At 39.6% G+C, this 25,727-nt stretch overlaps 2 protein-coding genes across 2 annotated transcripts in view; one reads left to right on the top strand and one right to left on the bottom strand.

Annotated features, from left to right (window-relative positions):
- Nucleotides 1-9,624, top strand: part of LOC122984679 (endothelin-converting enzyme-like 1) — a 46,373-nt gene extending 36,749 nt beyond the window's left edge. Inside the window, exons 12-18 of the mRNA XM_044355272.1 lie at nt 1,113-1,164; nt 5,460-5,527; nt 6,042-6,166; nt 6,691-6,756; nt 7,275-7,370; nt 8,414-8,490; nt 8,782-9,624. Coding sequence (XP_044211207.1) covers nt 1,113-1,164; nt 5,460-5,527; nt 6,042-6,166; nt 6,691-6,756; nt 7,275-7,370; nt 8,414-8,490; nt 8,782-8,881 — 584 coding nt within the window. The 3' untranslated portion in view covers nt 8,882-9,624. The remainder of the gene's footprint in view (nt 1-1,112; nt 1,165-5,459; nt 5,528-6,041; nt 6,167-6,690; nt 6,757-7,274; nt 7,371-8,413; nt 8,491-8,781) is intronic.
- Nucleotides 9,625-10,521: 897 nt separating this feature from the next.
- ccdc150 (coiled-coil domain containing 150) lies at nt 10,522-25,160 on the bottom strand. Its single transcript, XM_044353223.1, has 22 exons — nt 25,010-25,160; nt 24,246-24,716; nt 23,782-23,960; nt 22,628-22,696; nt 22,314-22,430; nt 22,126-22,234; nt 21,611-21,654; nt 21,435-21,506; nt 20,992-21,099; nt 20,781-20,905; nt 19,271-19,448; nt 19,087-19,155; nt 18,888-18,980; nt 17,803-18,003; nt 17,093-17,176; nt 16,036-16,205; nt 15,771-15,864; nt 14,031-14,179; nt 13,822-13,948; nt 13,183-13,374; nt 12,612-12,695; nt 10,522-10,626 (listed from the first exon to the last, which is right to left on the bottom strand). The coding sequence occupies exons 2-22, from the start codon at nt 24,598-24,600 to the stop codon at nt 10,522-10,524; spliced, it is 2,724 nt and encodes a 907-aa protein (XP_044209158.1). The 5' UTR covers nt 24,601-24,716; nt 25,010-25,160.
- Nucleotides 25,161-25,727: the final 567 nt, after the last annotated feature.

Genomic DNA, 25,727 nt, shown 5'->3' on the forward strand with positions numbered 1-25,727 from the left:
GATTAATTGATTAGTCTGTAAAATGTGAAAAATATATGAACAAAGACTGTACGGTCATGCTAGCTCATTGAAGCTTTACAGCAATGCTTTGTGCTAAATGCTAACTGCTGATGATTAGCAGAAAAAATTTACAATGTTAACCATCTCAATTTAGTATGTTAGCATGCCAAGTTTGCCAAGTAGCACTAAACACAAAGCACAGCTGAAGCTGATGAGAATGTCAATAACTCAGTATTGGACAAATTAAAAAAAAAAATCTGCCCTGAAGATGATTTGACTGGTTATACTGGATATATTTCACTGGCCTAGACAGTAACTTTGGAATACAACCACTTCATTTGAGAACCTCTGCCTTACGTTAGCTTTAGCAGTACTAAAGCTAGCTTTAGCAGTAAGCATTGTGCAACCAAAAATTGTTTTAATGTACATATGGGTATATGAGTATCGTTTTAAGACAGACTTTAAGGTAACAACTTGAAATTGTGTTTTGTTCGACCAACAGTCCAAAACCCAAAGATATTCAATTTGTGTTTTTCCACTGAAATGAACTATCTTTCAATTCAAAGATATTATTACATTCAATATGCAGCTGACGTCCTTAATCAACCGTTCAATGCTACAATATCTGTATTTATCTATATAATATTTCAGCTATTTCAACTTCAGATTGGCAGCAGCATGTGGCAACAGGAGATGACTGAAACGTTTTAACTTTGAAGGGCTTAGAGATAGCGATGATATGAGTTAACTAAATGTCATCCTCAGAGTGTGTGATGATGCCGAGGAGGTCAAGAGGTTTATTCATCATTAGAAAAACAGTTTTCTCTGGATGAAGCGTGAACGTGTTTATATTTAGGGGACAGAGGAAATCATTTATGTGGGCAAATAGAGTGAATTTTTTTGTCGCTGCACTCAATTGCAGCCGCACAATGAGTTTTGGGATGATAGTATAGATGCCTTTTACATAAATATCTTGGCTAGTGCAGCTTTAAAGTCAGTCAGTGTTTTTCATTTCCTCTGCACTGTCCTTTTCCCTCTGTGCAGACTGCAATAAAAACCTGTTCCTCTCTATAGTTTGTGTGCCTCATGTTGTATCTTTATCTCTCCCCCAGTCTTTCCAGCCGGCATCCTTCAGCCCACTTTGTACAATTCTGAGTTCCCACAGTAAGTATCCCTCCTCATGTCCCTGCTGCTTTCCATAGGGAAGCAACAACATCTCAACGGCCACAACAACAAAGGTCATTAAAGGCTATGTTAGTCTGGCAAGCCTCAAGTCCCAACACACCTGATTAAACCAATTTAACTACCCACCAAGAGCTCAATTACTGAACAAGGTCCTGCTAATGGAACAGGTGTCATTGAGAAGTCGCCTTCCTAAATTTGAGCCCATCAAGTAAATTGACAGTGCATGAGAGCAGATAGCTTCCCTGTCCGTCTCTATCTGATCTGTTTATCTCACTTGTTCTCATCTCTGGCTCTCAAATAAGCTCGCAATGAGAAATGTATAAATTAGACATGCCAATACCACACAGAAGTCTCCCTAACTTTAAATTAGTCATGCATTTAAATCAGAACGCAAATTATTTCCTCCTCATCTGTGCATTTTAGATAGAAGCTCTTTGTATTGGACAGATTCTGGTATTTCAAGGCCATTATTAATATTTTTGGATTAGCTGCTGATAAGTAATATATTTTTCTATGGCAGCACACAATATCTTTAAAATGATCATCTTTATGCCAAAAAGGACTGCATATTTTCTCCAGTTTTATACTTGTCCAAATTAACATTTATATCATTGTGCCATTAGATAATGAAGTTCTTCAGTGAAATCCAAACCAATTACATTTTTGATGGTAATATGGTCATTTAAAGTTTTATTTGATTTTTGATAGTGATAGCTAGACAATATATTAGTAGGAGATATAGAGTATAGGTTTATCTTTTTTTATTTCTTTAATTAATTTCATGAAAGAAGCCAAATTTCTCAAATGTTTAATCTTATTCTGACATATGCAGTCATACAAGAATTAACTAGTTAAAAATTGTCAAAATCTTGATTTAAATCAGGAACTATTTGGTCCATGAATGAACAAGATTATGAATCTGACCAGACATGTGATGCCAAATTTTTATACCCGGCACATATCAGTACTAAAACAAGTATTGAGGTTCAATGCCCAGCTATAAATATAAAACATGAATAATATATAAATTTTAAAATATGAATAAATAATTAATCATAATTAAGTATGCATATGTGTGTAGAAACTGAAATGAATATATTCAGGGTTGGACCTCCTATACACAACCAGTGTAATATTGATTAGTTATAAATATTGAGTAAGTAATCAAACTACATCATAACCTTGACATTGAGTTGTGAAAACATTCTGACTGATATATGATGGTGATATATAACAGGCTACTATAGGTTCACTATATCAACAAAATCCTTCTAGCTCTTATTTCTTACTATTTGCCTTAAAGCAAAACTGTAACCTTTGAAAGAGGAAATAGCAATAAAACACATCTTTGCGCATTTCAATACACTTTTGTTGCTACAGCCTTACTTGATCTGTTATGACCAGAAGCTTATGGTAAAGCTAGCTAATGTTGGCAAACTTTAGATTGATATTGCTTTGTAACAGACAGTGTTTGACTCCTCTCTACCTGTGCTACTGCTACACTACATTTTAACGTGTCATAGGAAAACATTTCAATGGTTTACAAAAGTAAAACAAGGGGGAAAACACACTGTACCTCAACAGCAAACATGTTAGTCGTTTCCTGTTCATGGTCTCAGTCATAATGTGTAATGGTCATGTCCTTTAAGTCCTTTCTGTGCCATTATCCTGTAATTGCCACTTGTGACCACTGTTCAGCAGAAGTTACATAGTCTGGCTTTAAAAGATCATGCTGTTTTGGCCCAGTAATTACAACCTATGTATACTTTACTTACACTTTACAACTTTGTACAAAGTACCTCTGACCATTTTTCAAAGCTCACCAAAAGTTTTATAGATTGATTTTCTTCATTCTAGGCCGCCACTATTTTCCATTCATTTCAGTACAGTTTGAAAATCCACTTGAGACTTCAGTGAGAAAAGTCATACATCACATCAGACTTAAAATTATGTTATCAAGACAAGGTAATGCATTAAAGCAGGGACTGTTTTGAAAGGTTTTTCATGGTTATGCATCAGGAAGTGAATTCAAGACAACAAATAATACACAAACATGGACAGTGTAAAAGTTTAAATTACATATTTTTACATTAAAATGATTGCAAACAAAGTCATTGTCAGATGATGGAGTTCCCTTGAACACACCAAGAAGGTGCTTCAACAGTCTTTTTTCAATGGTTCCCAGTGGCAAGTGAAAAAACATAACTTCTAAAATGAAAAAAACTAATTGTTCACAGTGATGGATTACCCGTCTCGAGCAAGTTTCAACTCTGCGCGAGCTGATTTTCATAAAATACTGGCAGGAATTAAAACCAAATCAATCTAAAAAGTTTTAGTGTGGGTTGGAAAATGGTCAGTGAGGAAGCAACAGCACGCAGTAGAGAAAAGACGATTGACACTAGGCGTATCATTTAGGGAGGGAACGTGCAGGTAAACAACTATTTTTCCCACTCAACAGACCCTTTGTTAACCAAAGCTATTCAACGAGGAGCAAAGCTACTGCTGCCAGTATTCAGTATTATTCTAAGACAACACATACAATACAGTCCAAATAGCTGCACCTCCTGCATTCATATCAACTCCCCGGAGCAACCACACACACCTCACAAATATGAGATAATTAGACCAAGCAGTTTGTGTACCCAACATTAGCTAACACTTCTATGTCTTCATTAGAGGTGATCAACACTACTTCCACTACCTGCTGCCATGCATGCTAATCAATATTAATTAATTATTGTATTAAAGCGTGTACCTGTCCCCTTTAAGTTATTACTGCAGTAGCCCTAACCTCCCATAAACTCTCGCTGTCTTACTCCTATACACACACACACACACACACACACACACACACACACACACACCTCCACCACTATCACATTGAGTATAATGAAGCTTCAATCAGCCAGTTAGTTTAGCGAGGGAGTCGGGCCTGGTGTGAGGCAGCATATCGACTAGCTGTCAGAAAGTCATTTTCAGATGTAGCCATGTGAATAGCCCTGAGTCTGCCCTCTCATCGCTCTCCATATCTGCATGTGCCGCAAAGACAGCAATCCAGCCTGGCCCAGGGTCAAGGAGAGGTGGAGCGACCCGCCGCTTTTTGGAAGCAGTGGGCACAGGGGGAGGGAGAGGTGGGGAGACACATGTTAGTTATGGACCAGTGGGTGCATATACATAAGGGAAGCTGAGGATTGGAACATGTTACAGGGTGTTGAATTTTGTATCCTCAACTTGGGAAATGAAGATTTATGTTCACAGTGCAGCTGAAAGGGTCCCAAGTGCTGATTCTTCCCTCACATGTGAAACAGATATCTGATATTTTCTAATCAATAGCAATCTGAGGCACACGGATCCAAAATTATATCCCAAGTGCGACTTGCACTTTATCTTCCTTGGCTGAGCAGAATTTGCAATGAGGACAATGGGACAAAATGAGGGAAAGGAAGGCAATAGCTGACTGTAATGAGACACCTTAAATCAGCCAAAAAGGCATCGCATCTGTTCTAAAGTGTGATAAATGAAGACTAAAGCTCCATGCTTAAGAGTTTTAAGGAATAGTTTGACATTTTGGGAAATATGCTTGTTTGCTTTATTGAGGAGTTAGATGAAAAGATTGGAGACGTTAAATATAAAGCTAGAGCCAGGAGATGGTTAGCTTAGCATAAAGGCTGGAAACTACCTTCCAGTGCCTCTAAAGTTAATCAATGAACATGCTATATCTTGTTTGGTAGCCAAGCTAACTGTTTCTCCCTGCTTTCAGTATTTATACTGAGCTAAAAGCTAGTGTCTCCTGGCTCTAGCTTCATATTTAACATACAGATATAAGAAAAGCATCAACTTTCTCATCCAACTCTTAGCAAGAAAGCTGATGCGTGTATTTCCCAAAATGTCAAACTATTGCTTTCAATTGAGACTATGTAACTTTTAAACAACACCAATGCCCCAAGTGGCAGTTAACGGGGTTCATGCTGAACGCTAAAACGAAGTGTAACAGCAGAACAAGCAGTGGAGAGTCACAAAGTCTGCAAACTGACTCAATAATGTCAGTTACACAGCAAACTCTAAGATCTGCTAACATTAGCTAGCATTAGCCACCATAATCTAGTGCTCATAGCAAAATAAGTACAGCTGCAGCAGAAAATCTCAAGTGTATTGAATTGATCAAGGCTTTGTTTTGTTGCTTATGAATTCAGTTTTCATAAAGAAAGTTCATAGTGTAGGCAATTGGTAGATACCGAGATATAATGTATAATATTCTTCCTTCCTGCTACCAGGTCTCTGAACTACGGAGGAATAGGAGCCATCATTGGCCATGAACTAACACACGGATATGATGACTGGGGTAAGAATGACGACCTCTTCACCCATAATCCATTGCGACAAAGCTTGTTTTCTTACCATTTAAAGTTGAACCCCCTTCATTGCTTTGAACTATTCTATTTCATAGAGAGAGCAAATTTTTCCTGATTTGTGTCAATTTATGACATGTAGTTTGCTTGCAACTGTGCATTAAAGAAAATTATGAGCCACAATCTCTAACTTTCATTTCCAGTGAAAGTGCTGCCCTTTAAGATACAGCAAAAGCATTGAATGTGGGTGTGAACATTCTGCCAAGTTTGTTCACTAGCAGCTTCTTTGACAGACAGTTAACTACATTTAGTTGGCTGAGAGGCAGTTCATATAGCGGATACATCAGCCAAGGTTAACTTTTGCCCCCTTACAGTTTGACTTCTGTGACGTGCTGGGCAGCTCTTTGGACTGTGAAGGAAAGTTGCAGGTTGTGTTGTCTTCATGCTAACACTGCCCCCCTGCCCTTTTGCCCTTCATCTTAGTGATGCAATGGTTCATGTCCCTAGGGGGCCAGTACGACCGTCATGGCAACCTCAAACAGTGGTGGACCGAGGAGTCCTACAGAAAGTTCCAGAAGAAGGCTGAATGTATCGTCAAGCTCTACGATAATTTCACTGTGTATAACCAGAGGGTGGGTTTGCACACTCATTGCTTGAATCTTTACACTCTGATGATAATACTATGATGATGTCATACTGTATCTTGGTTTTTGCTTGAAGATTACAAACTTATAACAGAAAGCTGGGGCATCAGATTTGAAAAATGTGGGCATTTACTTGGCAAGGAGGTTCTAACAAAAGACACTACTACTAAGTTGTATTGCGGGAAATGTAGGTCCAGCGTTTTTGGAGCTTGCCCCATGCTGCCATCTTAGCCTCTGCTTTTTGACTAGCTTAGCATAAAGACTGGAAGCAGGGGAAACAGCTAGCCTGATCTGTCTGGAGTATCTGCTTGTAACCTCGCAGTGAAGAAAGAATAACCAAAAATGTGTCAATTTTACATTTTGATTTTTATACAGATTAAACAAATTAGATGATGTTGGCCATTTAGAGGTGCTGGTAGACAGTTGCTTCATATTTAGCATACAGACATGCACAGAGATATATAAGACATGTTACTGTTTCAGAAGTTCAAGTTTCCTTTCTCTGTGTCTAGGTGAATGGTCGTCTGACACTGGGGGAGAACATAGCAGACATGGGAGGACTCAAGCTGTCATACTATGTAAGTTATACCAGATATCATTGTTCAAATACTGCGGCTATGTGGCGTCTCAATGTCTAAATATTAGAATTTGTTCTATACTTTATGTCTCTAAAATCTGTCCCTCTTTAATCTCATTCCTCATAAATCACTATGCTTGATTTACATGAAAGTAAAGAGCAGAAATTCCCCAGAATCAAGATAAAAGAAACATTTTGACTTGAATTTCCTTCCTCTGCTTGTATCAATGTGTACATGTGTTTTATCTGGACAGAGGAGGATCTGGGGTGCTGCATAATTCAATTCCATATTAGGCATGTCTGTAGTCTACACTGAAGTAAGGATTGTTTTGTGTAGAATCAAATGCAAAGGGAATGAATGATTTTAAATAATCATAATATCAAAATGCAACCAGTCAGTTCTCTTATTTTCCATAGTTCATGGTAGGTAGTTAGAGTACATACTGTAACATTTCAGGAATTTCTACCAAGAGGAAATTGTCATTTTAACACCACTCACCTCTCTGTCTCTCTGTCTAGGCGTATCAGAAGTGGGTGAGGGAACATGGTCCAGAGAGGCCCCTGCCTGGACTCAAATACACTCATGAACAGCTGCTCTTCATTGCCTTTGCACAGGTACCGAAGCCTCTCAACAGAATCCACACTACAGTTTTTTCATTACATTTACATGCTAAATCATTTAGCTGCTGCTCTCAGCCAGAGCAACTGATCATACAGAGCAGGTAGGAGTTATATATTACCCCAACATTAGCTGATGGATCCATTAACCATTGGAAGGATAAAAAAAAGCATTGAGTTGATGACAGTACAGTGTCTCGAAGCACTAGACCACCCTGCAACTATTACATCTATCATTTAAAGCCATCAGCATCATTGAAATTCATGGCTCATTGTAGCAGTGGCAAAATCTAGAAAGACTTTTTAATGCAATCTGCAGTGTTTAGACCATTAAAAAAAACTCCAAGGAGGTGCTATGAAAATTGCATATATGTGGATAGATTCATTTCAGAGTAAAAGGAATGTATAATTTTGAGCTGTGAACCAATTCAACCACATTTTTGTTCACATAAAATGAATATGGTGAACTCGCCAAAATATCTAAATAGCAACAAATAGTTTATAACATGTTATGCGTGTGCAGATTTTGCTAATTATGTCCAGCTTTGGACAGATTTGTTTTTGTCTTGGGTCGAGTTGGGTTGCTGCTGTGTTAAAGGGGCATTCCACCAATTTCACTCATGAAGATCAGTGAACTTGTCAGTAGGACTATTACTACTCAGCCTTTGAAAGCAGATGTATATGTGTATGTGTGTATATGCGTCTCCTGTGGCTCTGGAAGTAGCATCCTAAAGTCTGAGAAAATAACCCTGATGATGTCATTAGGGTCCCCTTGGATGTGGCTTCAGGCTTTACATTTCCAACAGAAATCTAGCCAACAGAAACATGCAGGACATTAACGAGCAGGGTTAGTCTAATGAAAGATACTGTTAAATTACATTATGGGAAATGTAGGACACCAGTGTTTTGGATCAACTTCTTCATCTCATTAAAGGAACTATAAATCAGAATATGTCAGACTCCGGAGGGAATGGAGTTGGATGGAAGTGCAATATTAAATTGCTGGAGTGCCCCTTTATTGTTCTATGTTGTCTTTTCAGAACTGGTGTATGAAGAGAAGATCTCAATCCATCTACTTGCAACTGCTAACTGACAAACATGCACCAGAGCATTACAGGTACAAAACACACACACCAACAAAAACCACTCACAAACAGAGAAAGTCATCAGTATGTTGCATTTGTGTGCATTGCTTTTACATTTTAAGAATACTCTTCAATTACAACATATCCAAAAAAAAATGACACGTCTAACTTCAGTTAGGAGTGCACAGGTAATGTCGGGAATGTCCCCTTTTTCCTGTGAAATAAGTTAAAATACACTACATTTGAACTGCACAAAATGTGCGCACATACACACTCATGATGTCAACATTGATATTAGATGTTTCCATTTCCTCCCCCTGCAGAGTCATTGGCAGCGTTTCCCAGTTTGATGAGTTCGCCCGTGTTTTCCACTGTCCGAAGAGTTCACCAATGAACCCTGTGGAAAAATGTTCCGTATGGTGACCTCTCTGCCCGGCCTATTGACCTTCAGATGACCTTCAGAACCGCTCCCATCCTCCCCTCACACACACACACACACACACACACACACACAACATGTCCTACATCACGCGTTCATCAGAGCAGGATGACACAGAGTGCATAAAGCAGCCCGATCAAGGACGGAAGTTTTAAGGTTTTAAGTTGTGGAGTCTATACATTGATTGTCCATTGATAACTCAGTCCGACCAAACTAAAGCATAGGTCCCATGGCCATTGATCATGTACATACTATATCATTTGATTATATATATTTTTCTATGTTTAACTTTATTTTCAAATCATATATTTTTGTATTTTAGCCGATATATCACACACATTATGCGTAGGTCTCATAAGCTACTTTGTTTTTAATTGAGCAACATGTTTTCTCAATTGTTTCTCTTTGTAGCATCAGCTAGAAAAATCTCAGAATATTAGAAGATGTAGATTAAGGATTGGCAACAACAGTGATTTCAGTCCCCCATGTAAACTGGACAAGGACCAATTTAAAATGAACTGGGATCAGTAGCATCCTCGTGCCTGCCAAAATGTTGCTGTTCTTTCAACTCAGTATTGGAGTACGATTTGTGTCGCAATGCTGCGCTCTTGTGGCTGCAGAGAGTGATGGTCACTGTTCAGCCGTCATAACTGTTGTATCGTTTGCCTGCATTGGTCTCTTGTGACTGTGAGTATTTGTAGGGTTTTTAAGACTTGTCAACTTTTTTTAAAAAAACAGAAGGTGGACTCATGGTTGATGATTTACTCAGGATTTGTAGCCAAGTGCAGCGCCAAAAGGTGGATGCTATCTTTGTGTATCTACATTCAACTCCTCAGACTACAGTACAAAACACAAATGAGCTGGTGTAATTATCAAAACATTGGACAGAAAAGGAGAAGATTGTTTTTCCTAACTGGAATTCTGGGCAGGGCCAACAAATGATTCAAGTATTTGAGCCCTTTTCTATTTGGAAATGGAAGAACCTCAGCTACTGGATTATTCACATCCAGGTGTTTCCCGATGAACTCCGAATGATCTCATACAACCCAGGAATCAAAGTGGAAGGGAGAGCGCGAGGTCACATCATATATTCACAGTTAACTCACCAAATAACAGAAGCCAACACTCTGTACATAATAAAGTACAACTATGGTTAATGGAGAATCATGCATTTGTACAGTGTTATTAAAAAAAATACTTTTGTATAAAAAATATGTTGGTACAAAAATGAGAATCTTTGTACAGTGGAGAAGTATATCAGATGTTCTGGTTGTACAGTTTGTTTTGATGAGAGTGCATGTTTCCTTCCCTCATGGTCAAAACTGACCAACACAAAATTCTAATTGCCATATATGGAGGACATCAGGCTCCATATACACACACACACACACACACACACACACACACACACACACACACACACACACACACACACACACACACACACACACACCTGACTCTACAGCTGAGCTGCTAGTTCACATGTGGCTGCTATCTCTTCCTCGCTGTTGGTCGCTGTTTAATGTTTGAATAAATACAAAGGATCACTGTGTCACTGTGTTGCTGAAGTCCGTGTGTGTTTTGGTGTGTGTGGGTCATTATCAGTGTATTACCAGCTGTGTCCTCACAGGCTCGGTCCTCCAACGACGTGAGCCAGCTCTCTCTTGGCCTCCCAGCGTTGGATGGTAGACGTCCACCTCTCCAACTCTGTGTCCTGTTTGCTTAATACCTGCAAAACCCAGCGAGAATCAAACACCTCATTTATAATATACCTCAATAAGCAAACCAGCTTCAACTGCTCATGAAGTTTGAGCACAAAAAGTGGCTGTGAGTGGGTTTTCTTGGGCCATATTTGCTGTATTTACTTTGACTCATCTGTCCCAACAGGTAGAATATCATGCTATAGATGTACGCTTTGCATTATGGGATTGTTTGGTGCCAACATGCTGATTTGAAGCAGGTATAATGTTTCCTATATTCACCATCTTTGATCATTATTTTTTAATCAGCACTAAAGACAAAGTACAGCAGAGGCTGATGTGAATATCATTAGTTTTGAAGGTATTTGGTCCAAAGTCTTTGACAAATTGAAATTTTGACATGATGATGGCACTATAGGAAAAGTTAAGGGATCACCAAAGTTATTACAATTTATCCTGCGGGGGAAATTAATGTAACTACCAAATTTCATAGCAATCCATCCAGTAGTCATGACATTCCACTAAAAAATAAAAATGTCAAGTGAAGTCAGTAGAAATGATCCTCTGGGGACCATTAATGTCTGCACAAAATTTCATGACAATCCATCCAAAAGTTTCAATCTGGACTAAAGTGCTGGTTAAAAATCTACATAATCACAGAGACACTTCACCTCACACAAGCATCACAACATCAACAACACATCTGTAAACTGTCACCTACATATATTCTGGTCTATTTCCCTGATCATTTACATTGCTGCAGTTCAGTTGCTTTTGATTTTAAAAGAATCAGATTCTGTCTGGATGCACAGTAACAGTAAGGCATTCTCCACACAGCTCTGTGAAGTCATTCTGTTTTAAAAAACCTTGTTACACACTGCCCCCTGCCCTATGTATATAACCCTTTTTATTGCTCTTTTTGTGCCTGTCAAATAGTCTGTGTGGCCCCACGGCTTGGATGCTTCTCCCACTTCCATGATTGGCGTTTTAGGGTTTCCTGATTGGAGTGGCACCCAGTCCAGACATGCAACTGGGGACTGAATCTACAAATGCTTGGCCAGCTTGTCAGTCTGGGAGGCTGGGATTCTCTGAACAGCTCATCACTGTGCCTCTTGTTGTTATTTAAGATCGTTAGATATCCGTTGGTTGTGAAACTAGCGGGGACTGGGCGAGGTATTGTTTTTTGGTGATTACTGATAACACACAGACATTTCCTTTGTTAGTCACACTAGGAGCAGGTGTGCTGTTTTGACTTGTTGTGGTTTTTGGTTAAGTAAGAATTAGATAGTGAGGTTTGATTTGAACAACACCCACAGGCCCTTTTTCCTTTGCACTCCTTCTCTTGTGTTTTTGTATTTAATAATGATCTAAGTTCCTTGTAGATAAAAAACTTTATTTTACCAGTTACATCTGGTTTTATGTTGCTTCTCCTTCCCCTAGCGAGCTGGGTCGTAACCAACCTCTTTAACCTACTGGAGTAAAGCAACTTCATTACAGATGTAACACCCTGAGAATTTCAATTAATGTCAGTGTCCAGTGGCACAGTACCACATCTTTTATAAACCATGCTTTTGATCTTGGTTTAGTCTTTTTCTACAAGCAAAAACCAAAAAAGTCAGAAAATACAAAAAAGTATTGTTTGTCTCTTGCTGACGATACATTTTTCAGTTTAAGGGCTTAAAATGTCTGTAAGCCCGAGAGAATTGAGAACAAAATGAAAAGTGACTCAAAAGCCACATTTTTACAATTTATACAAATCAATGCAATATATTATTCATTGTGACCATGCTTATCTAAACATTTGGAGTCAGATGCAGATGTAATAAGACATCACAAGGGACAAGCATTTAGCCAGAGGTGTTTTTAGACATTAATGACTCTTGAAAAGTCACTGTGGAATTTAAATATTTAAAAAGATAAAGATGAAACTTAGGTTCATTTCTACACACAAAATAAACAATATTAGTAAAAAGTTAAAGTTAAAGGAGGGAAAAAACAGTTTGAAGATACTCACCTGCTGGTAGTCCACCCTGACGTCCTGGAGCGTCCTGTCAGTCGACTCTTTCTCAGGCAGATCCCTGGTGCTCTCCTCTAAACTCTGTTGAAAGCATAGCAGACTGAATATCTACACAGGCTCACAGTGACAAAAAACATCCACTTTTAATCCAAAAGATACAAGATTTTTGGCTGGAGATTGACTCAAGTTTAAGATTCTTCTATCATGAATTGCATGTACCTGTCCTGGCTTAGCCTCAAACCCTATCCCAACCTTCTCTCCTGTTTCTGCATGAGGATTTAATAGAAAAGAAAGTCTTTTTAAAGGACAACACAAGTATCGGTAATATTATCAATATATATAATATTAACAATATATTATATATTTAATAATATTATAGCATTGTTAGTAATTATTGCTGCCAAAAGCCATTTTTTGTACCAATACTCAACAGCTTCATATCTGACCTGTTAGTCGCTGCTGCTACTCCATGGAAAAAGTTGCTGATGAGGAAGCGAGAAGTGTTTTTCATTCAACGTTTCTCAGACTTGCGTCTCACATCAACATCTGCAGGATGAAGTAACTCTACCTCAACTTTCTGAGAGTTGTCCTGTAAATTTCCGCTGTCCTGCTGTTGCCTCAGCTGGCTCCTCTGCTCTTTGATACAAGCTTTCTGTTTGGACACCAGCTGCTCTAGCTCGCACATCCGTCGGCGCAGTTCCCGATTAGCCTTGGACAGGTCACCTGACCCGCTTGCAGAATCCTTAACTGTCATTTTCAGCTGTGAAAAGGACACAGGAGAATTCTCAAAAAAAAATCACAAAGCATAAATCTGGAGCAAAGGCTCCAAAGCAATTTTTAAATTAATTTTACATTGATTAAATATTAGCTAATTAATTTTGAGAAAGTGTGGATGCGGTAAACAAAGAGACAGATGAGAAGCTTGGCAGCTCTACTGTTTTGTACACTACATCAAAGGAAAAACAGCACAGTCAGAGTTAGATTTTCAATAAGGATTATGTATATCCATAAATATTTACACATCAGTAAATCTCTCAGCAGCGTAGAACTGTTTTTGGCCACTTCCAAATTTTACTTTGAGTCCTATTTGAAGGTCTCACAAGTGTGAGATCGATGTGATCATTTAGAGTGGAATATTATGTACCAGCAGAGACATCAGTGTCAAAAATCAATATGACAGAATGGAAAGTGTTCTTCTCTTTCGTACCTCTGAGATTTCACGCTGCAGTGTCCTCATGGACGATTTGTAGTCCTCCCTCGTTTGATGCTTTATTGTGGCCAGCTCTTCAGACAAATGATGGATCTTTGACCGAGCCTCCCGTAGCTCTTCATCTCTGTAATAATAACCGCATGCCGTATTAAATATCTTATTCACACGGTGCATGCTGTATGTACTGTATGTTTCTGACTGTGTACCTCAGTGTGATAGTGCCCTGGTACCAGTCTCTGGCCTGCTCCAGTTTGCTATGTAAACTGCTGTTGGTCAACACAGCCTGCTCCAGACTCTTGGCCAGTCTCTTGTTGTCCACTGTGGCTGTGTCCAAGGCCTTCTGCAAGGATTCCAACTAAAGGATTCACACACACACACACACACACACACACACACACACACACACACACACACACACACACACACACATTATATACACAGTTTTAGTTATACATACAGTTTGTGTACATAACTAGATTGCCTCAGCACAACAATAAGCTGTGGGCCCTTATTGATCATTTTCTTCCCCCCTCTTCGTGCATATTGTATGTAACCTGTCAACTTTGAGTGCCCATAAGATTTTGAGTACAACAGACTACATACAGTATGGCAACTTCATTATATGTTTCCTAGAGCCCAGTACTAGAACCAGTACTCCTATGCTGCAATACATACCGCCACATTCATTGCAGTTTAATTAATCCAAAATGTATTTAGGAATATGAGCCAGGTAAGGACATTGTAAATAAAATAATACAAGTATTAAAACTAGATTTTAACAAGGCTGCAACACAAGCTCATAATGCAGGACCTGCCTTAAGGCCCTGATCATTTCAGCTGATGATGTTTTATCTGTGGTGCATATTCTCAATCTAGTTATTCAAACTGAAACAAAGTGAATGACATGCAGTGAACTTGGGCTTGTGTGTGCATAACCGAACTGTACATAAGTTTTGTGTGCGTAACTTTTGGGTCTCCTGGGGGTCTGAGGCCCCATGGCAGTTGCTGCTGGCATAGATAGTGACAACAAATGCTATGGGTGCCTCTCCAAACCTTTCAGTTGAGTTTTTGCATTTTCACTTTGATAGACCTATGATTGATTCTTACCAATAATGTGACAACTGTTTGTTTAATGTAAAGTTTATGATGTGTAGCCATCAGCAGAAGGGATATGTGCGTTTCATCTGCAGTATCACAGCTCGGCTAGGGTACTTCATTAATTACTGAAATCTTCCAACGCGCATACAAGGATCTAACAGTTAACTGAACTTCTGTGCATTTGTAGATGCTGATTGAAGTGAGATCATTTGTAAAGCCAACTGACTAGTTTACTTCAAGTAATTCTCCAAATCACTCTTTCTTTCAAAATAAATTCAGTCATGTCAGAGGATTATGCCTGAATTCTCAGATTGTATACGAAAATGTCCCCTAATCTGACGTGCTGAATGCAACCTTTTAATCATCTTATTTTTAAAAATACAGCCTATAGTTAACATACAATCATAGAAACATGTTCCAGGTGCAGCCCTAATTTTTAGTTTTCTGAAATAATTTTATTTTACATGACCAAGTGAGATGAAACCACTCATTTTTCATATTTTGACCAGAGTTCCTTCAGTTCATTTCACATTTGCCGATTTTCAATTCATTTGCAGTCTGAAAAGTTATTCTTTGGAGTTTATTTCTGCCTAGGAGAAATCTACAGTCACCCTGTCAAGTATATACTTCTGATGAAACAGTGAATATAAGTCATTTCTTGATTACTTGAATGACAAAATATGTGCAACTTCCATCTACAGATATCAAAAACATCATCATCAAATCTAATCAGCTTCATGCTGTAATAGGAATATTCCTCCAGGGTTTTTAAATAACATTTATAACTCACGTTATTTATAAAAAATGTGAATAGGAGTGCATGTGGTAGAGAACCGGTGTGTTCTTACAGCTCCGTTGTTCTTGGAATGAGAAGATGTCAGGAGTTGCTGGAGTTTCTCCACCTCTGTCTGGTGTTTCCTGATCTCTCTCTGGACCTGCAGCCTGCCACAAAGGAACACAAAACACCACCAGTTACTCAGCTCCATGATGAAATATTATCTAACATAATCAATGCACAAATAATTATTACATATTCACAGTCACAAATACCTACACTGCATTTACAGACGAGATATTATATTGACTTAGACTATTTAGGAATGCAGCTCTGACCTGTTCTTCTTGAGAGTGTCCAGCTCTTGTTCTCGCCCCCCCAGCTCCTGCTGCTGCGTCTGGCTGTTGAGTTGGAATCTGGTATGGGAGGCCAGGATGTTTTCCAGGGTTTGACTGACAACTTTCCCTGCAGGATCACAGAAATTCTGCAAGGCCTCCAGTTCACTGATCTACAGCACAAGACAGTTGTCATTACTGTTCATTGCGGGGACAGGTTTTGTGCGTGCACTTGTTCAGGTGGATACTCTAAGGTCTCGCTAATGTTTTTGGCCATTTGTAAGAAAGGAAATACACTGTAGGCCTGCTAGTGTTGTCCGAGGTTCATTCATTGCCTTTCAGCAGCAAAAGTCTGTAAAAGCTACAACATAATATAATATTGCATCATCCCTTTTAAAGAACTGCTAAGACAGTAATATACATTTCATTGTTTGATTGTCATGTATTAATAAAAATCAGTAACTCTGCCGAGAATAACATTTGGGTGAACAATCCCTGAATCTTTGTTGCTTTTGACCACATTTTATGAATACAAATTATCACAATTAAGGTTATTAAATATAAGCACTAAATGTTATGGTATATGCACTTCAGAAAAACTTTAAAAACCACATCAATCAAACTCTAATCTAAGTCAATTATCTCATATGGACACACTCAGACTTGAATGTTCAGCGAGCTGTGAGACGTTGTGGTAATAAAGTTAATGCCTAACCCACAGTGTACCTTGAATGCATTTTAAACAGAAGTCCTTAAAGGAGACATGTGCCACCCTGTCTGTGCTACTCCTGACACAGTCTCATATTTCCTTGTTTATCAAAGATGTAAAGAAAAAGCATAATAACAGTAACAAAGATGATTAACCAGACATTTACAATCTTACTATTGAAGTGTTTCCACTATTACATATTGTGTCACAAGTACCAAGTGCCTCAAAAGAAAGATCTGAACAGTTGACATAGTAAATGTGGCTCATAGTACTAATTAAAGCATTTTATTTATGTACTAATCCTTCACAAAAATAAGAAAATTAATCTCTGACTTTGTGTGTGTGTTATACCTTAAGTTTCCCTTTATCAAAGGCCAGCTTGTTTTTGTTGTCAGTTCGATACTTCAGTGTCTGGTCCACCTGCTGCAAAGCATGCTGGATACAACACCAGAAACACATGTTAAAATACACACCAAAATACTGTACGTACTAAGGATGCACGATATTATCGGCACGGTATCGGCCGATAAAAGCTCTAAAATGAATCAGCGAATTCTGCCGATTATGAGAGGCCGATATGTCGCCTTCCCCTCCGCCGCCTGACTGTGTCACCCCGACGGTCCCGGTGCTTCCTCCGCAGGCTCCACTTCACTAAGCTGCTTGTCAGACCAGCTGCTTCTTCCCACTTTAACCTGAATTACAAACCGGTGCTCGGTGCTCCAGTTGGATCCACATGGACAGCCGGGAGGCTAGCAGAGGCTAGCTGGCTGTGCTTCCCTCCGGCCATGCTGCGGCTAACGCTTCGCTAGCCTCCCAGCTAAGGTTAGTCCCGGCTCTCCATGTGGATGCAACCAGAGCACCAAACTCCGGTTTGTTATTCAAGTTAAAGTGGGCAGAGGCAGCAGGTCTGACAGGCAGCTGAGTGAAGTGGAACCTGCGGAGGAAGCACCGGGAACGTCGGCGTGAAACAGTCTGCGGAGAAGCTGATGTGTTCGGCTACACAGATAGGAAACACATCGGCTGTCAGGATGTACCAAAGACGTATTACAAGAGCTGGATACCGGACTAAAAATGGCGCCCATCCAGTCCTTTGGGAATTGCTCGCCTAGCGCATACCATGGATGTATAAGGAGAACTTCTCTTGTGCCTCCATGGCGCATACGCCAAAAGAAGTTTCCAGCTTCCGGGTTTGCTTCCGCGTTGTGCGGCCCACTGAATATGCGCAGTAGTGTTTCCTCACTGGCCCCGCCCGCGAGCTCCCGCTCGGCCCATAGACTTTACATTGTGATGACGTCACGGGTTTTAAAATATCTTTTCTCGGCTTGAGGAAAGTTTTACAAATATAAAACCTCCATGAATCAAAAGTTCATAATAGAAAGAGTCATAATTGACGTTGTTTGCAGTTCGAGGTGTCCTGTCAACAGTTTTACAGACATCTGTTTTACAGTGGTGGTCTACGGGGAAAATCCTTTTTGGGCCGCAAGGGGATTTTTCGCTGCAATACCACGAGTGGCCACAGGGAAAAATTGGCTGCAAGGCTGAGCGGCGGCGCCCTATCCAGCTCTTATTATACATCCATGGGTTGTACCACCCTGTTTGGGAAAAAAAACTTCTTCTTTTTGGTTTATGCCGGCGGTTGGCAACCAGCATATTAGATGCATTACCGCCACCCTCTGCTCTGGAGTGTGGACCAGAGATTAAATCCTACACATTAATCCTGTCTGTCTAATAAACTCCAAGAAAACTCTACTGCTCCACCCACTTAGCATGTTCATTAAAGTTTTAATGCTGAGCTCCTGAACTCCAGTCTTCCTGAGTTCTTCCTTCATATATTTTCTTTCTTGATCATACTTAGTATAATCTATGCTTGCATGCATAATAGTCTCCTCAGCCAGCTGGAAAAAATATGTGCATATATCTGTAGCAGCATCAGCAATCGGCCACAATGAGTTGGAAATATCGGCATATCGGATATCGGCAAAAAAGTATTGTACAGTATGTACAGTACCAGTGAAAAGTTTGGACGCACTTTCTCATTCAAAGGAATGGGAAAGTGTGTCCAAACTCTTGACTGTATGTATTAGGAGATAATCAATGACAGCTGAAATGACTGTGATGATCACAACAATGGTGGCCTGTCTCTCACCTGTTGCTGCTCTAATGCAGTCACTTTTCCCATGAGCCTCCTGTTCTCATCCTGCTGACTCTGTAAAGCTGAGCTCAGGGATCCCACCTCCAGCTGGCATTTACAGGTTCACAGGTCACCATCATGACAAAAGACAGCACTGTGATCAACTGATGAATACATAAGGTGCATGGTGTGGCATGGTACGAGAAAATCCTACCTTGGCCTCACTCAGTTGGGTCTCCAGAGTGCTCCGCTCACCCTCCAACTTAGTGACAATCAGACATAACTGGTGGCCACAGAAGGATTTAAGAGGGGGCAGAGACACACAAAAGAGGGATTGTTCTACATGGTACAGTGTACTCACATCACACAAAAAGTAATGTTGCATTTGTTGAATGTACCTCAGCTTTGGAACCTTCCAGGTGTTTCCTCATTGCGTCCTCCTCTTTTTTGGCTGTGCACACTTCCCCCCGCAGCCTTTCAATGGTCCGCTCCAGCAGTTCCCTCTGAGTGACCGCTGTCTCCTGTGCAATCGAGGAGCTCTGCTGGAGCTGGGCATGTTCACCTTTCAGCTTCTCCCTGAAGAGAGACAGATTTTATTCAAGTACTCCAAAAAATCCACTTGTCTACTTTTCTCAGTTTTATTTTTTCAAATTTGACCATTTCATGTAAAATATTCCAAATATATTATCAGCATTAGTGTTTTCCCAGAGAAAGAAAGCCTCTAAAGCAGCATTTAGACCGTCATATAATGAATCTCCCTACTGAATACGAGACTTCTATCAGTATTTTAGTTGGCTGGATAACTAGCACAGTGAGACAGGTTTCATTAAATAATGACACCAAAGAAGAGTCAACAACTGAGAAACTTCTCAGAAACACTTGATGGCAGTGACTTTATTTTTTAATAAAACATCAGTCTGATATATTGCAAACCAATATATCTGTCTAACCCTACTGTTCTCACATGTCAATATTTTCTCTTCTCTCACCAAAACCCATCTCTTATGAGACAGTGACTTGGAAAATATGAGAGAAGATGTAGAAAAAGATGCAGTGCCTCACCACAGGTTATTATGCATAACCCATGCATGACCCAGTTTACCTCTGTTCCGTCTGGCTGGGAGTGTGTTTAAAAAAATCAAATAATGTCTGCTAATCTCTGTTGTTGGTGTGCAACCTTTGTCCAGCACCTGGAAAGAACTTCAGATGTGCATACTTCCGTTTTTCATATGGAATTTATTTTATTAAGGTAATACAATGCAAAGAAACATATACTCGTGAACACTAACTACAACCCAAAAAATACAACATAGAAAAAAAAATTGTGAACAGGACTTGCATTCAAAATGACTTTTTTTCACTGCAGATGTGGATGTGTCTTTGGCTGCTGAGGAGCTGAATATTGGCACAGTCTTTGTCTTTGTAGAGTCAAATTAATTTTTATTTGTCTTACTCATGTATTTAGTTTAGTCATGAGGCCAAGAATCATGTTAGGAAATGAAGGATTTCATCATCACCGTCAAGGAATTCATTACTATTCAGTTTGGACAATGGCCAAACTGAATAATACAGGTTTCACTGTTTGGAATTATTTACATTCCTGACTCCCTAAGAGATTTAGGGAGTCAAGATTTTGCCACATAAAACTGTGCTTATGTGAGTCATGCAATAAAATTAAATATTTTGAGCACTTACATACTTTATGTCACCTGTTAATTTTTCATGCTATCTAAATCATAATTACAATATTAGCATGGTGTAAAACAGGACCAGAACTCTCAGTTGGAGACAGTCATTGTGATTTTTTGACATTGTGACTGAACACCCGTTTCCTATTATGACAAGTTAAAACAAGGCCTTTTGAACGTGTGAGATAAGTGTGTGGAAAGTGTAAAAAGCCAAACTCACAGCTCCATCTGCAGGCTAGCTTTGTCTGTTAGCACCACCTGCAGCTCAGCCTGAATGTTGTGTCTGGCTGCCTCTAGCAGCAGGTCTTGCTCTTGCAGTTGCTTGACAGTACGACTCCTCTCAGCCTGAAAGACACAGAGAGAAGCAAAGGGCCGTGCTGTGCCTGTTTATGTGTGAATATGTGTCTTTGTCTGTCAGTATGTGTGTATACCTTTAAGTTGGCCTGATGTTCAGACTGTTGCTGTGCATTCTTCACCGTGAGTGAACGCAGGGCAGAACTGAGCTGTGAGCACTGACTTTGCAGCTGCGTGTTCAGGGTCTGTTTATAAAAGTATGAACATATGAACAGGTGTGCAGAAAATTTGACATCAGTAGAATATATCGCTGTTGGATTACACTTGATAACTGACAATGCCGAAATAGCACTAAAAGCTGGAAATCAGAGGGAAAAAAGTGTTGGCTTGCAGTAATAAATATATTTTAAACTGTTCTGTCATATTTTCAAGCTTGGAAAACACATTGTTGCTTTTTCTGAGTTTCCCATAACTGTGGTGAAACATGCAAGAACCCAACAGTCTAAAACGGTCGCATGGCTTCAAGAACTGATGAAACAAGAAACATTCCTGGGTGAGGAAAGACTGTAAGGCTCCTGACCTGGACTCTCTCAGCAGCAGCTCTCAGCTCTCTGCCCTCTTTCAGTAGTTTACTGTTTTCTCTCTGCTGCCTCTGAAACAAACACATACAATATTCAGCAACAGAAATACAGCACAATCACATGCATTATAGATTTTACTGGTGAGAACTGAATGAATTGCACTCTCTTGACTTACTTTCAGTTCAGTTTTTAACTCAAACACAAGGGAGTCTTTAATTTCTGTAAAAAGTAAATGGAAAAATGTAGTTTAACATCTGAGAAATATTAATGAGTTAGAGTTGAGTTTACAGCTTGTTTCTGCTGCCCCAACATGGCCAATAAATCATTTTGATAATCGATTGTTTAAGTCATTTATTAAGCAAAAATGCCAAACAAATCCATAATGAAAACAATCATTAGTTGCTATAGCCCACTTTGTGATTCAGGTTGATAGGGTGCATTTTTAAATGAAACTCTTGCCTTCACAGCAAGTAGAGCCTAGAAAACTATCAGACCCATGTTAGAGGACCAGACAATACAACCAGACCGGACAAATACTAAATCAGTTCAACACTTGTCTGGCAGCTGGTGAAATATACAAAAATTTGTATTATCTACATCTACTTTTTTCCCCTCAAAAGCCTTACAGCAGTGTTCAGCGATGTTTGCACAGCCACAGCAGACTGCTTTTGCATCCTTTGATATCCTAACCTGTCTGTTGTTTGAGCTGTCTGCTTCTGTCTTTTTCTTCCTCAAGTCGCTGCCGGCTGGTCTGGACCTCCACATGCAGCGCCTGGCAATCTGACTGCAGCAGCAAAGCCTGCGGGGCCAGAAGCAAACAGCATGTCAGCTGCTGTTTACACGTGTTCATCACTCAGTGAGCTTTCTTAAGGATGTACCTGTCTCCTCTCCATCTCCACCACTCTCTCCATCTCCTTAACCCGCTGGAGAAGCTCACCATCAGATTTCATGGCTTCATGGGAACAGGCGGACTCCTGCCTCATCTGCTCTTTCATCTGGCCAGTGGAAAGGTTCGTTACTATGGTTCATTTTCAGTTGGTTAGTGCTTATAAAATAATTGTTTGACAGTGGGGTATAAAAGGGCTAAATAAAGGATCAATGAATTTTATTGTGAAGTGTGTTAAAATGCCTCCAGTGCATTTCCATACAGTGACATCTTGTGCTCCGGCTGCCAAAGAAATGAGCCTCTCACCTCCATCAGTTTCTGACTCATCTCTGATTTGACAATCTTCAGCTCCTCGGCAGCCAGAGCCACATCCATCTGTAGGGAAAGACATGACCACCACTGATTTTATGTTACCATGCACCCTTACACAACTTGTGTTGCCTAGTGAGAAGACGCTGATCTCTGTAGTTTACGGGTCTACTTGCAACAACCTCAGAAAATCTGTCACAGAGACTAAAAAGAAAAAAATATAAATCCCTCAACAAAAGTAGATAAACAAGAACTAGTGAAACAACAGAGTATTCATTTTGCACACTGTATTTTTTAAATCAGATTTTCACACTGATTTTTGTGCATTTTGATCAGATTTTCAACCTTTTTTCAACAATCGCTAAAACTTTTTGAAAATTAACCACCGAAAATGAATATGTGCACTCTCATACGGCTAGACACTTTCTTAAAAGTGAAAGCAGAGCCAAGAAAGCCAATTAATTGATTACTGAGAATGTGTTATGTGTGTTATGTTCATTCTGAGCTTTCCTGCTTCAGAAAACACATTATCGAGAAATGATACATAATGCTGATACATATATGTATATATATATGCATACATATACACAGATCTTTCTAATGGGTGTATAAGATTAAGCAAACTTGGGTTTGTTTGCTTTTTTGTGAATTGAGAATTAAATGTTATCCATCACAGCTTAATGTGAAAGACAGTGGGTTGAAGGCAGAAAACGACTTTTGAACCCCAGAGAAGTCCACAGTTACATTTTAAATATCCATTGACAAAACAGCTTCATTAGCAGGATTTAAGAATGATTACTTTCATTAGCAATATTTATCCTACAGTAAGCTATATTTTTTCTTCTTTTCTATTATTGTGTGGCTAAAATTGAATGATTTAAAAATGATGCCTTCTAATTATTGTATGAATTCATTCGTCTATTCATTTTACATCCGGTTGCACTGGAAGCTATAAATATGATGTAATGATTTTTCCTCAAAGCTCTGAAGTTGGCACTCTTTTGCCAGAAGTTCAGATATGGAATAAAGTCTACGCTGCATACTGTAACCATCATCCTTAATTTCTGTCTACAATGAAGATGGTGAGTAAAATATCACCATAACTAATAAAAATCATAGCCAAAAGTATTTTATTTTCATTATATTATTACCTTGGCAGCAGTAGCTGCCCCCAGTGTCATCCCCATCTGCTGCACCTCTGTGCAGGCTTCATCTCTCTCCTGGTAAGCCTGGTGAAGTTGGTCCCTGAGCTTCATCACCTCTCTCCTGGAGGCCTGCTGCTCCTCTTCACTCTCCTGCTGCAGTGCTGCCAGCTGCTGCTTCAGACGAACTGCACCAACAAAAATAGAAAATGGGTAACAAGGTAATGTAACAAGCACTTCCAGTTCTGCCCACTTAATTTCTGCCCCACTAATCTCATATTTACACATAATTTTTTATTCATATGTTCACATAATATCAACAATTATCATGTTGTATTTATTAATGTGATTACTCTACTGCATAGCTGTATCCTGATATGAGTTGCTGCTGTAACATACCAGTATAAATAGGATAACATATGTTTTTCTTATCTTCTCTATGTTAGTTAATAGGATTACATATCAGCCATTACCTGTGTGAGAAGGATCCAGCTCTCTCTCAATCTCAAGACGAAAGACTGTGAGTTTCAGAGTCTGTAGCAGGCTTTCCATGCGACACACTCGGCTCACTAGAGAGTCGCACTGTTGCCACAGCATGCCTACATCCCCCAGGACATGACGTATCTTCAGGGGACTCACAGGCCGTTGAGTGGCATCCATTCTCTCTGCAGATCCTAAGATTTGGTCCCTTGAAACTCCCAGTGAGCCCATGTCTTGAATAAGAGCTTCAGTCTGCTCCTCCGCCAACAACAAGCGCTGGTCCAGAAGGGACAGAGCCTCTGGGGCTGTGGCCTCAACACTGAGGGACGGCATGGCTGAGCGGGACATTGCTGGGCAGGGAGACTGGCTGGAGGTGGGGGTGGGCTGGAGTTAAAGGAGGGCTGCAGGTGGGTGAGGACAGACCGCCCTTGTAGGTGCACTTGTGCCCACTAGTATTATTACTTCTAGAAGTTCAGAGAGATAAATGACAAACTATAGTTTGTTAGTTAACAGCAATATAGTACACAGGCTACATAGTCATAATAATAGTGTACTTGTAACGCTAGCAGAGCAAAATCCCACTACATGAGTTCCCTACATGACACGATATCAACCCAAAAGCCTGTCAAACGTTATTTTATTGTGGCCTCGCTCATGGCAAAGTCGCCCATTGTCTTTTAAGACCGTATAAATTGTAATTGATATACAGACAATACAATATAAGCGTTCATTAAAATACTGAAATGGTTTAAATTACCTGATACTTGCACACGCGCTTCACACAAACTTTTAAGTTACACAGGTTGAAAGAGCATTTCATCGTAGAAGTTAAGTACTGTTTTGTATCAAATGTTAGCCGGAACAATTTATGAACACTTGAGAATAAAACAAACGTCTTACATTTTAAATACAGTCGATTAGTCGTTATTTTTGTGATATTTTACTATGAAAATAAAGGCGCGACCAAATCACAGCAGCAGTTTGTGCACGAGAGTAAAGCGACACGACACGAGCAAAACAAAGCTTCAATACAGCGTTAACGCTTCGGGAAATGTTAATTTAATGTTAATTTATTATGTTTTACAGTAGCCTGAACAACGTAGCGGATAAAGATTCAGCTGTTCTCACCATGACAGTCGCTACTTCCGGCATCTGTCTCCATAGCGACACAATGAAGCGCTTCCTTCCTTTCAAATGTTTTTGTGCTGCATTCAACAACTATCGGAAACAACAGAATGATCACTTGAGCGCATTGTACATTTACTGTGAAATGGCAAATACTGCAAAGGCTGCAGTGGTGAAACAAGTATTGAGATCCTTTACTTACGTACTACAACACCGGCATACTCAAGTTAAAGTCGTGCATTCAAAATTTTATTTGACTAAAAGTTTATTATCAGCAAAATATACTTAAAGTATCAAAAGTCACGAAAACGTCAAACACCAAACATCCAAACGGATGATTTGCATTATGC

The sequence above is a fragment of the Thunnus albacares genome, chromosome 6 (genome assembly GCF_914725855.1).
Source record: "Thunnus albacares chromosome 6, fThuAlb1.1, whole genome shotgun sequence".
Taxonomy (NCBI): Eukaryota; Metazoa; Chordata; class Actinopteri; order Scombriformes; family Scombridae; genus Thunnus; species Thunnus albacares.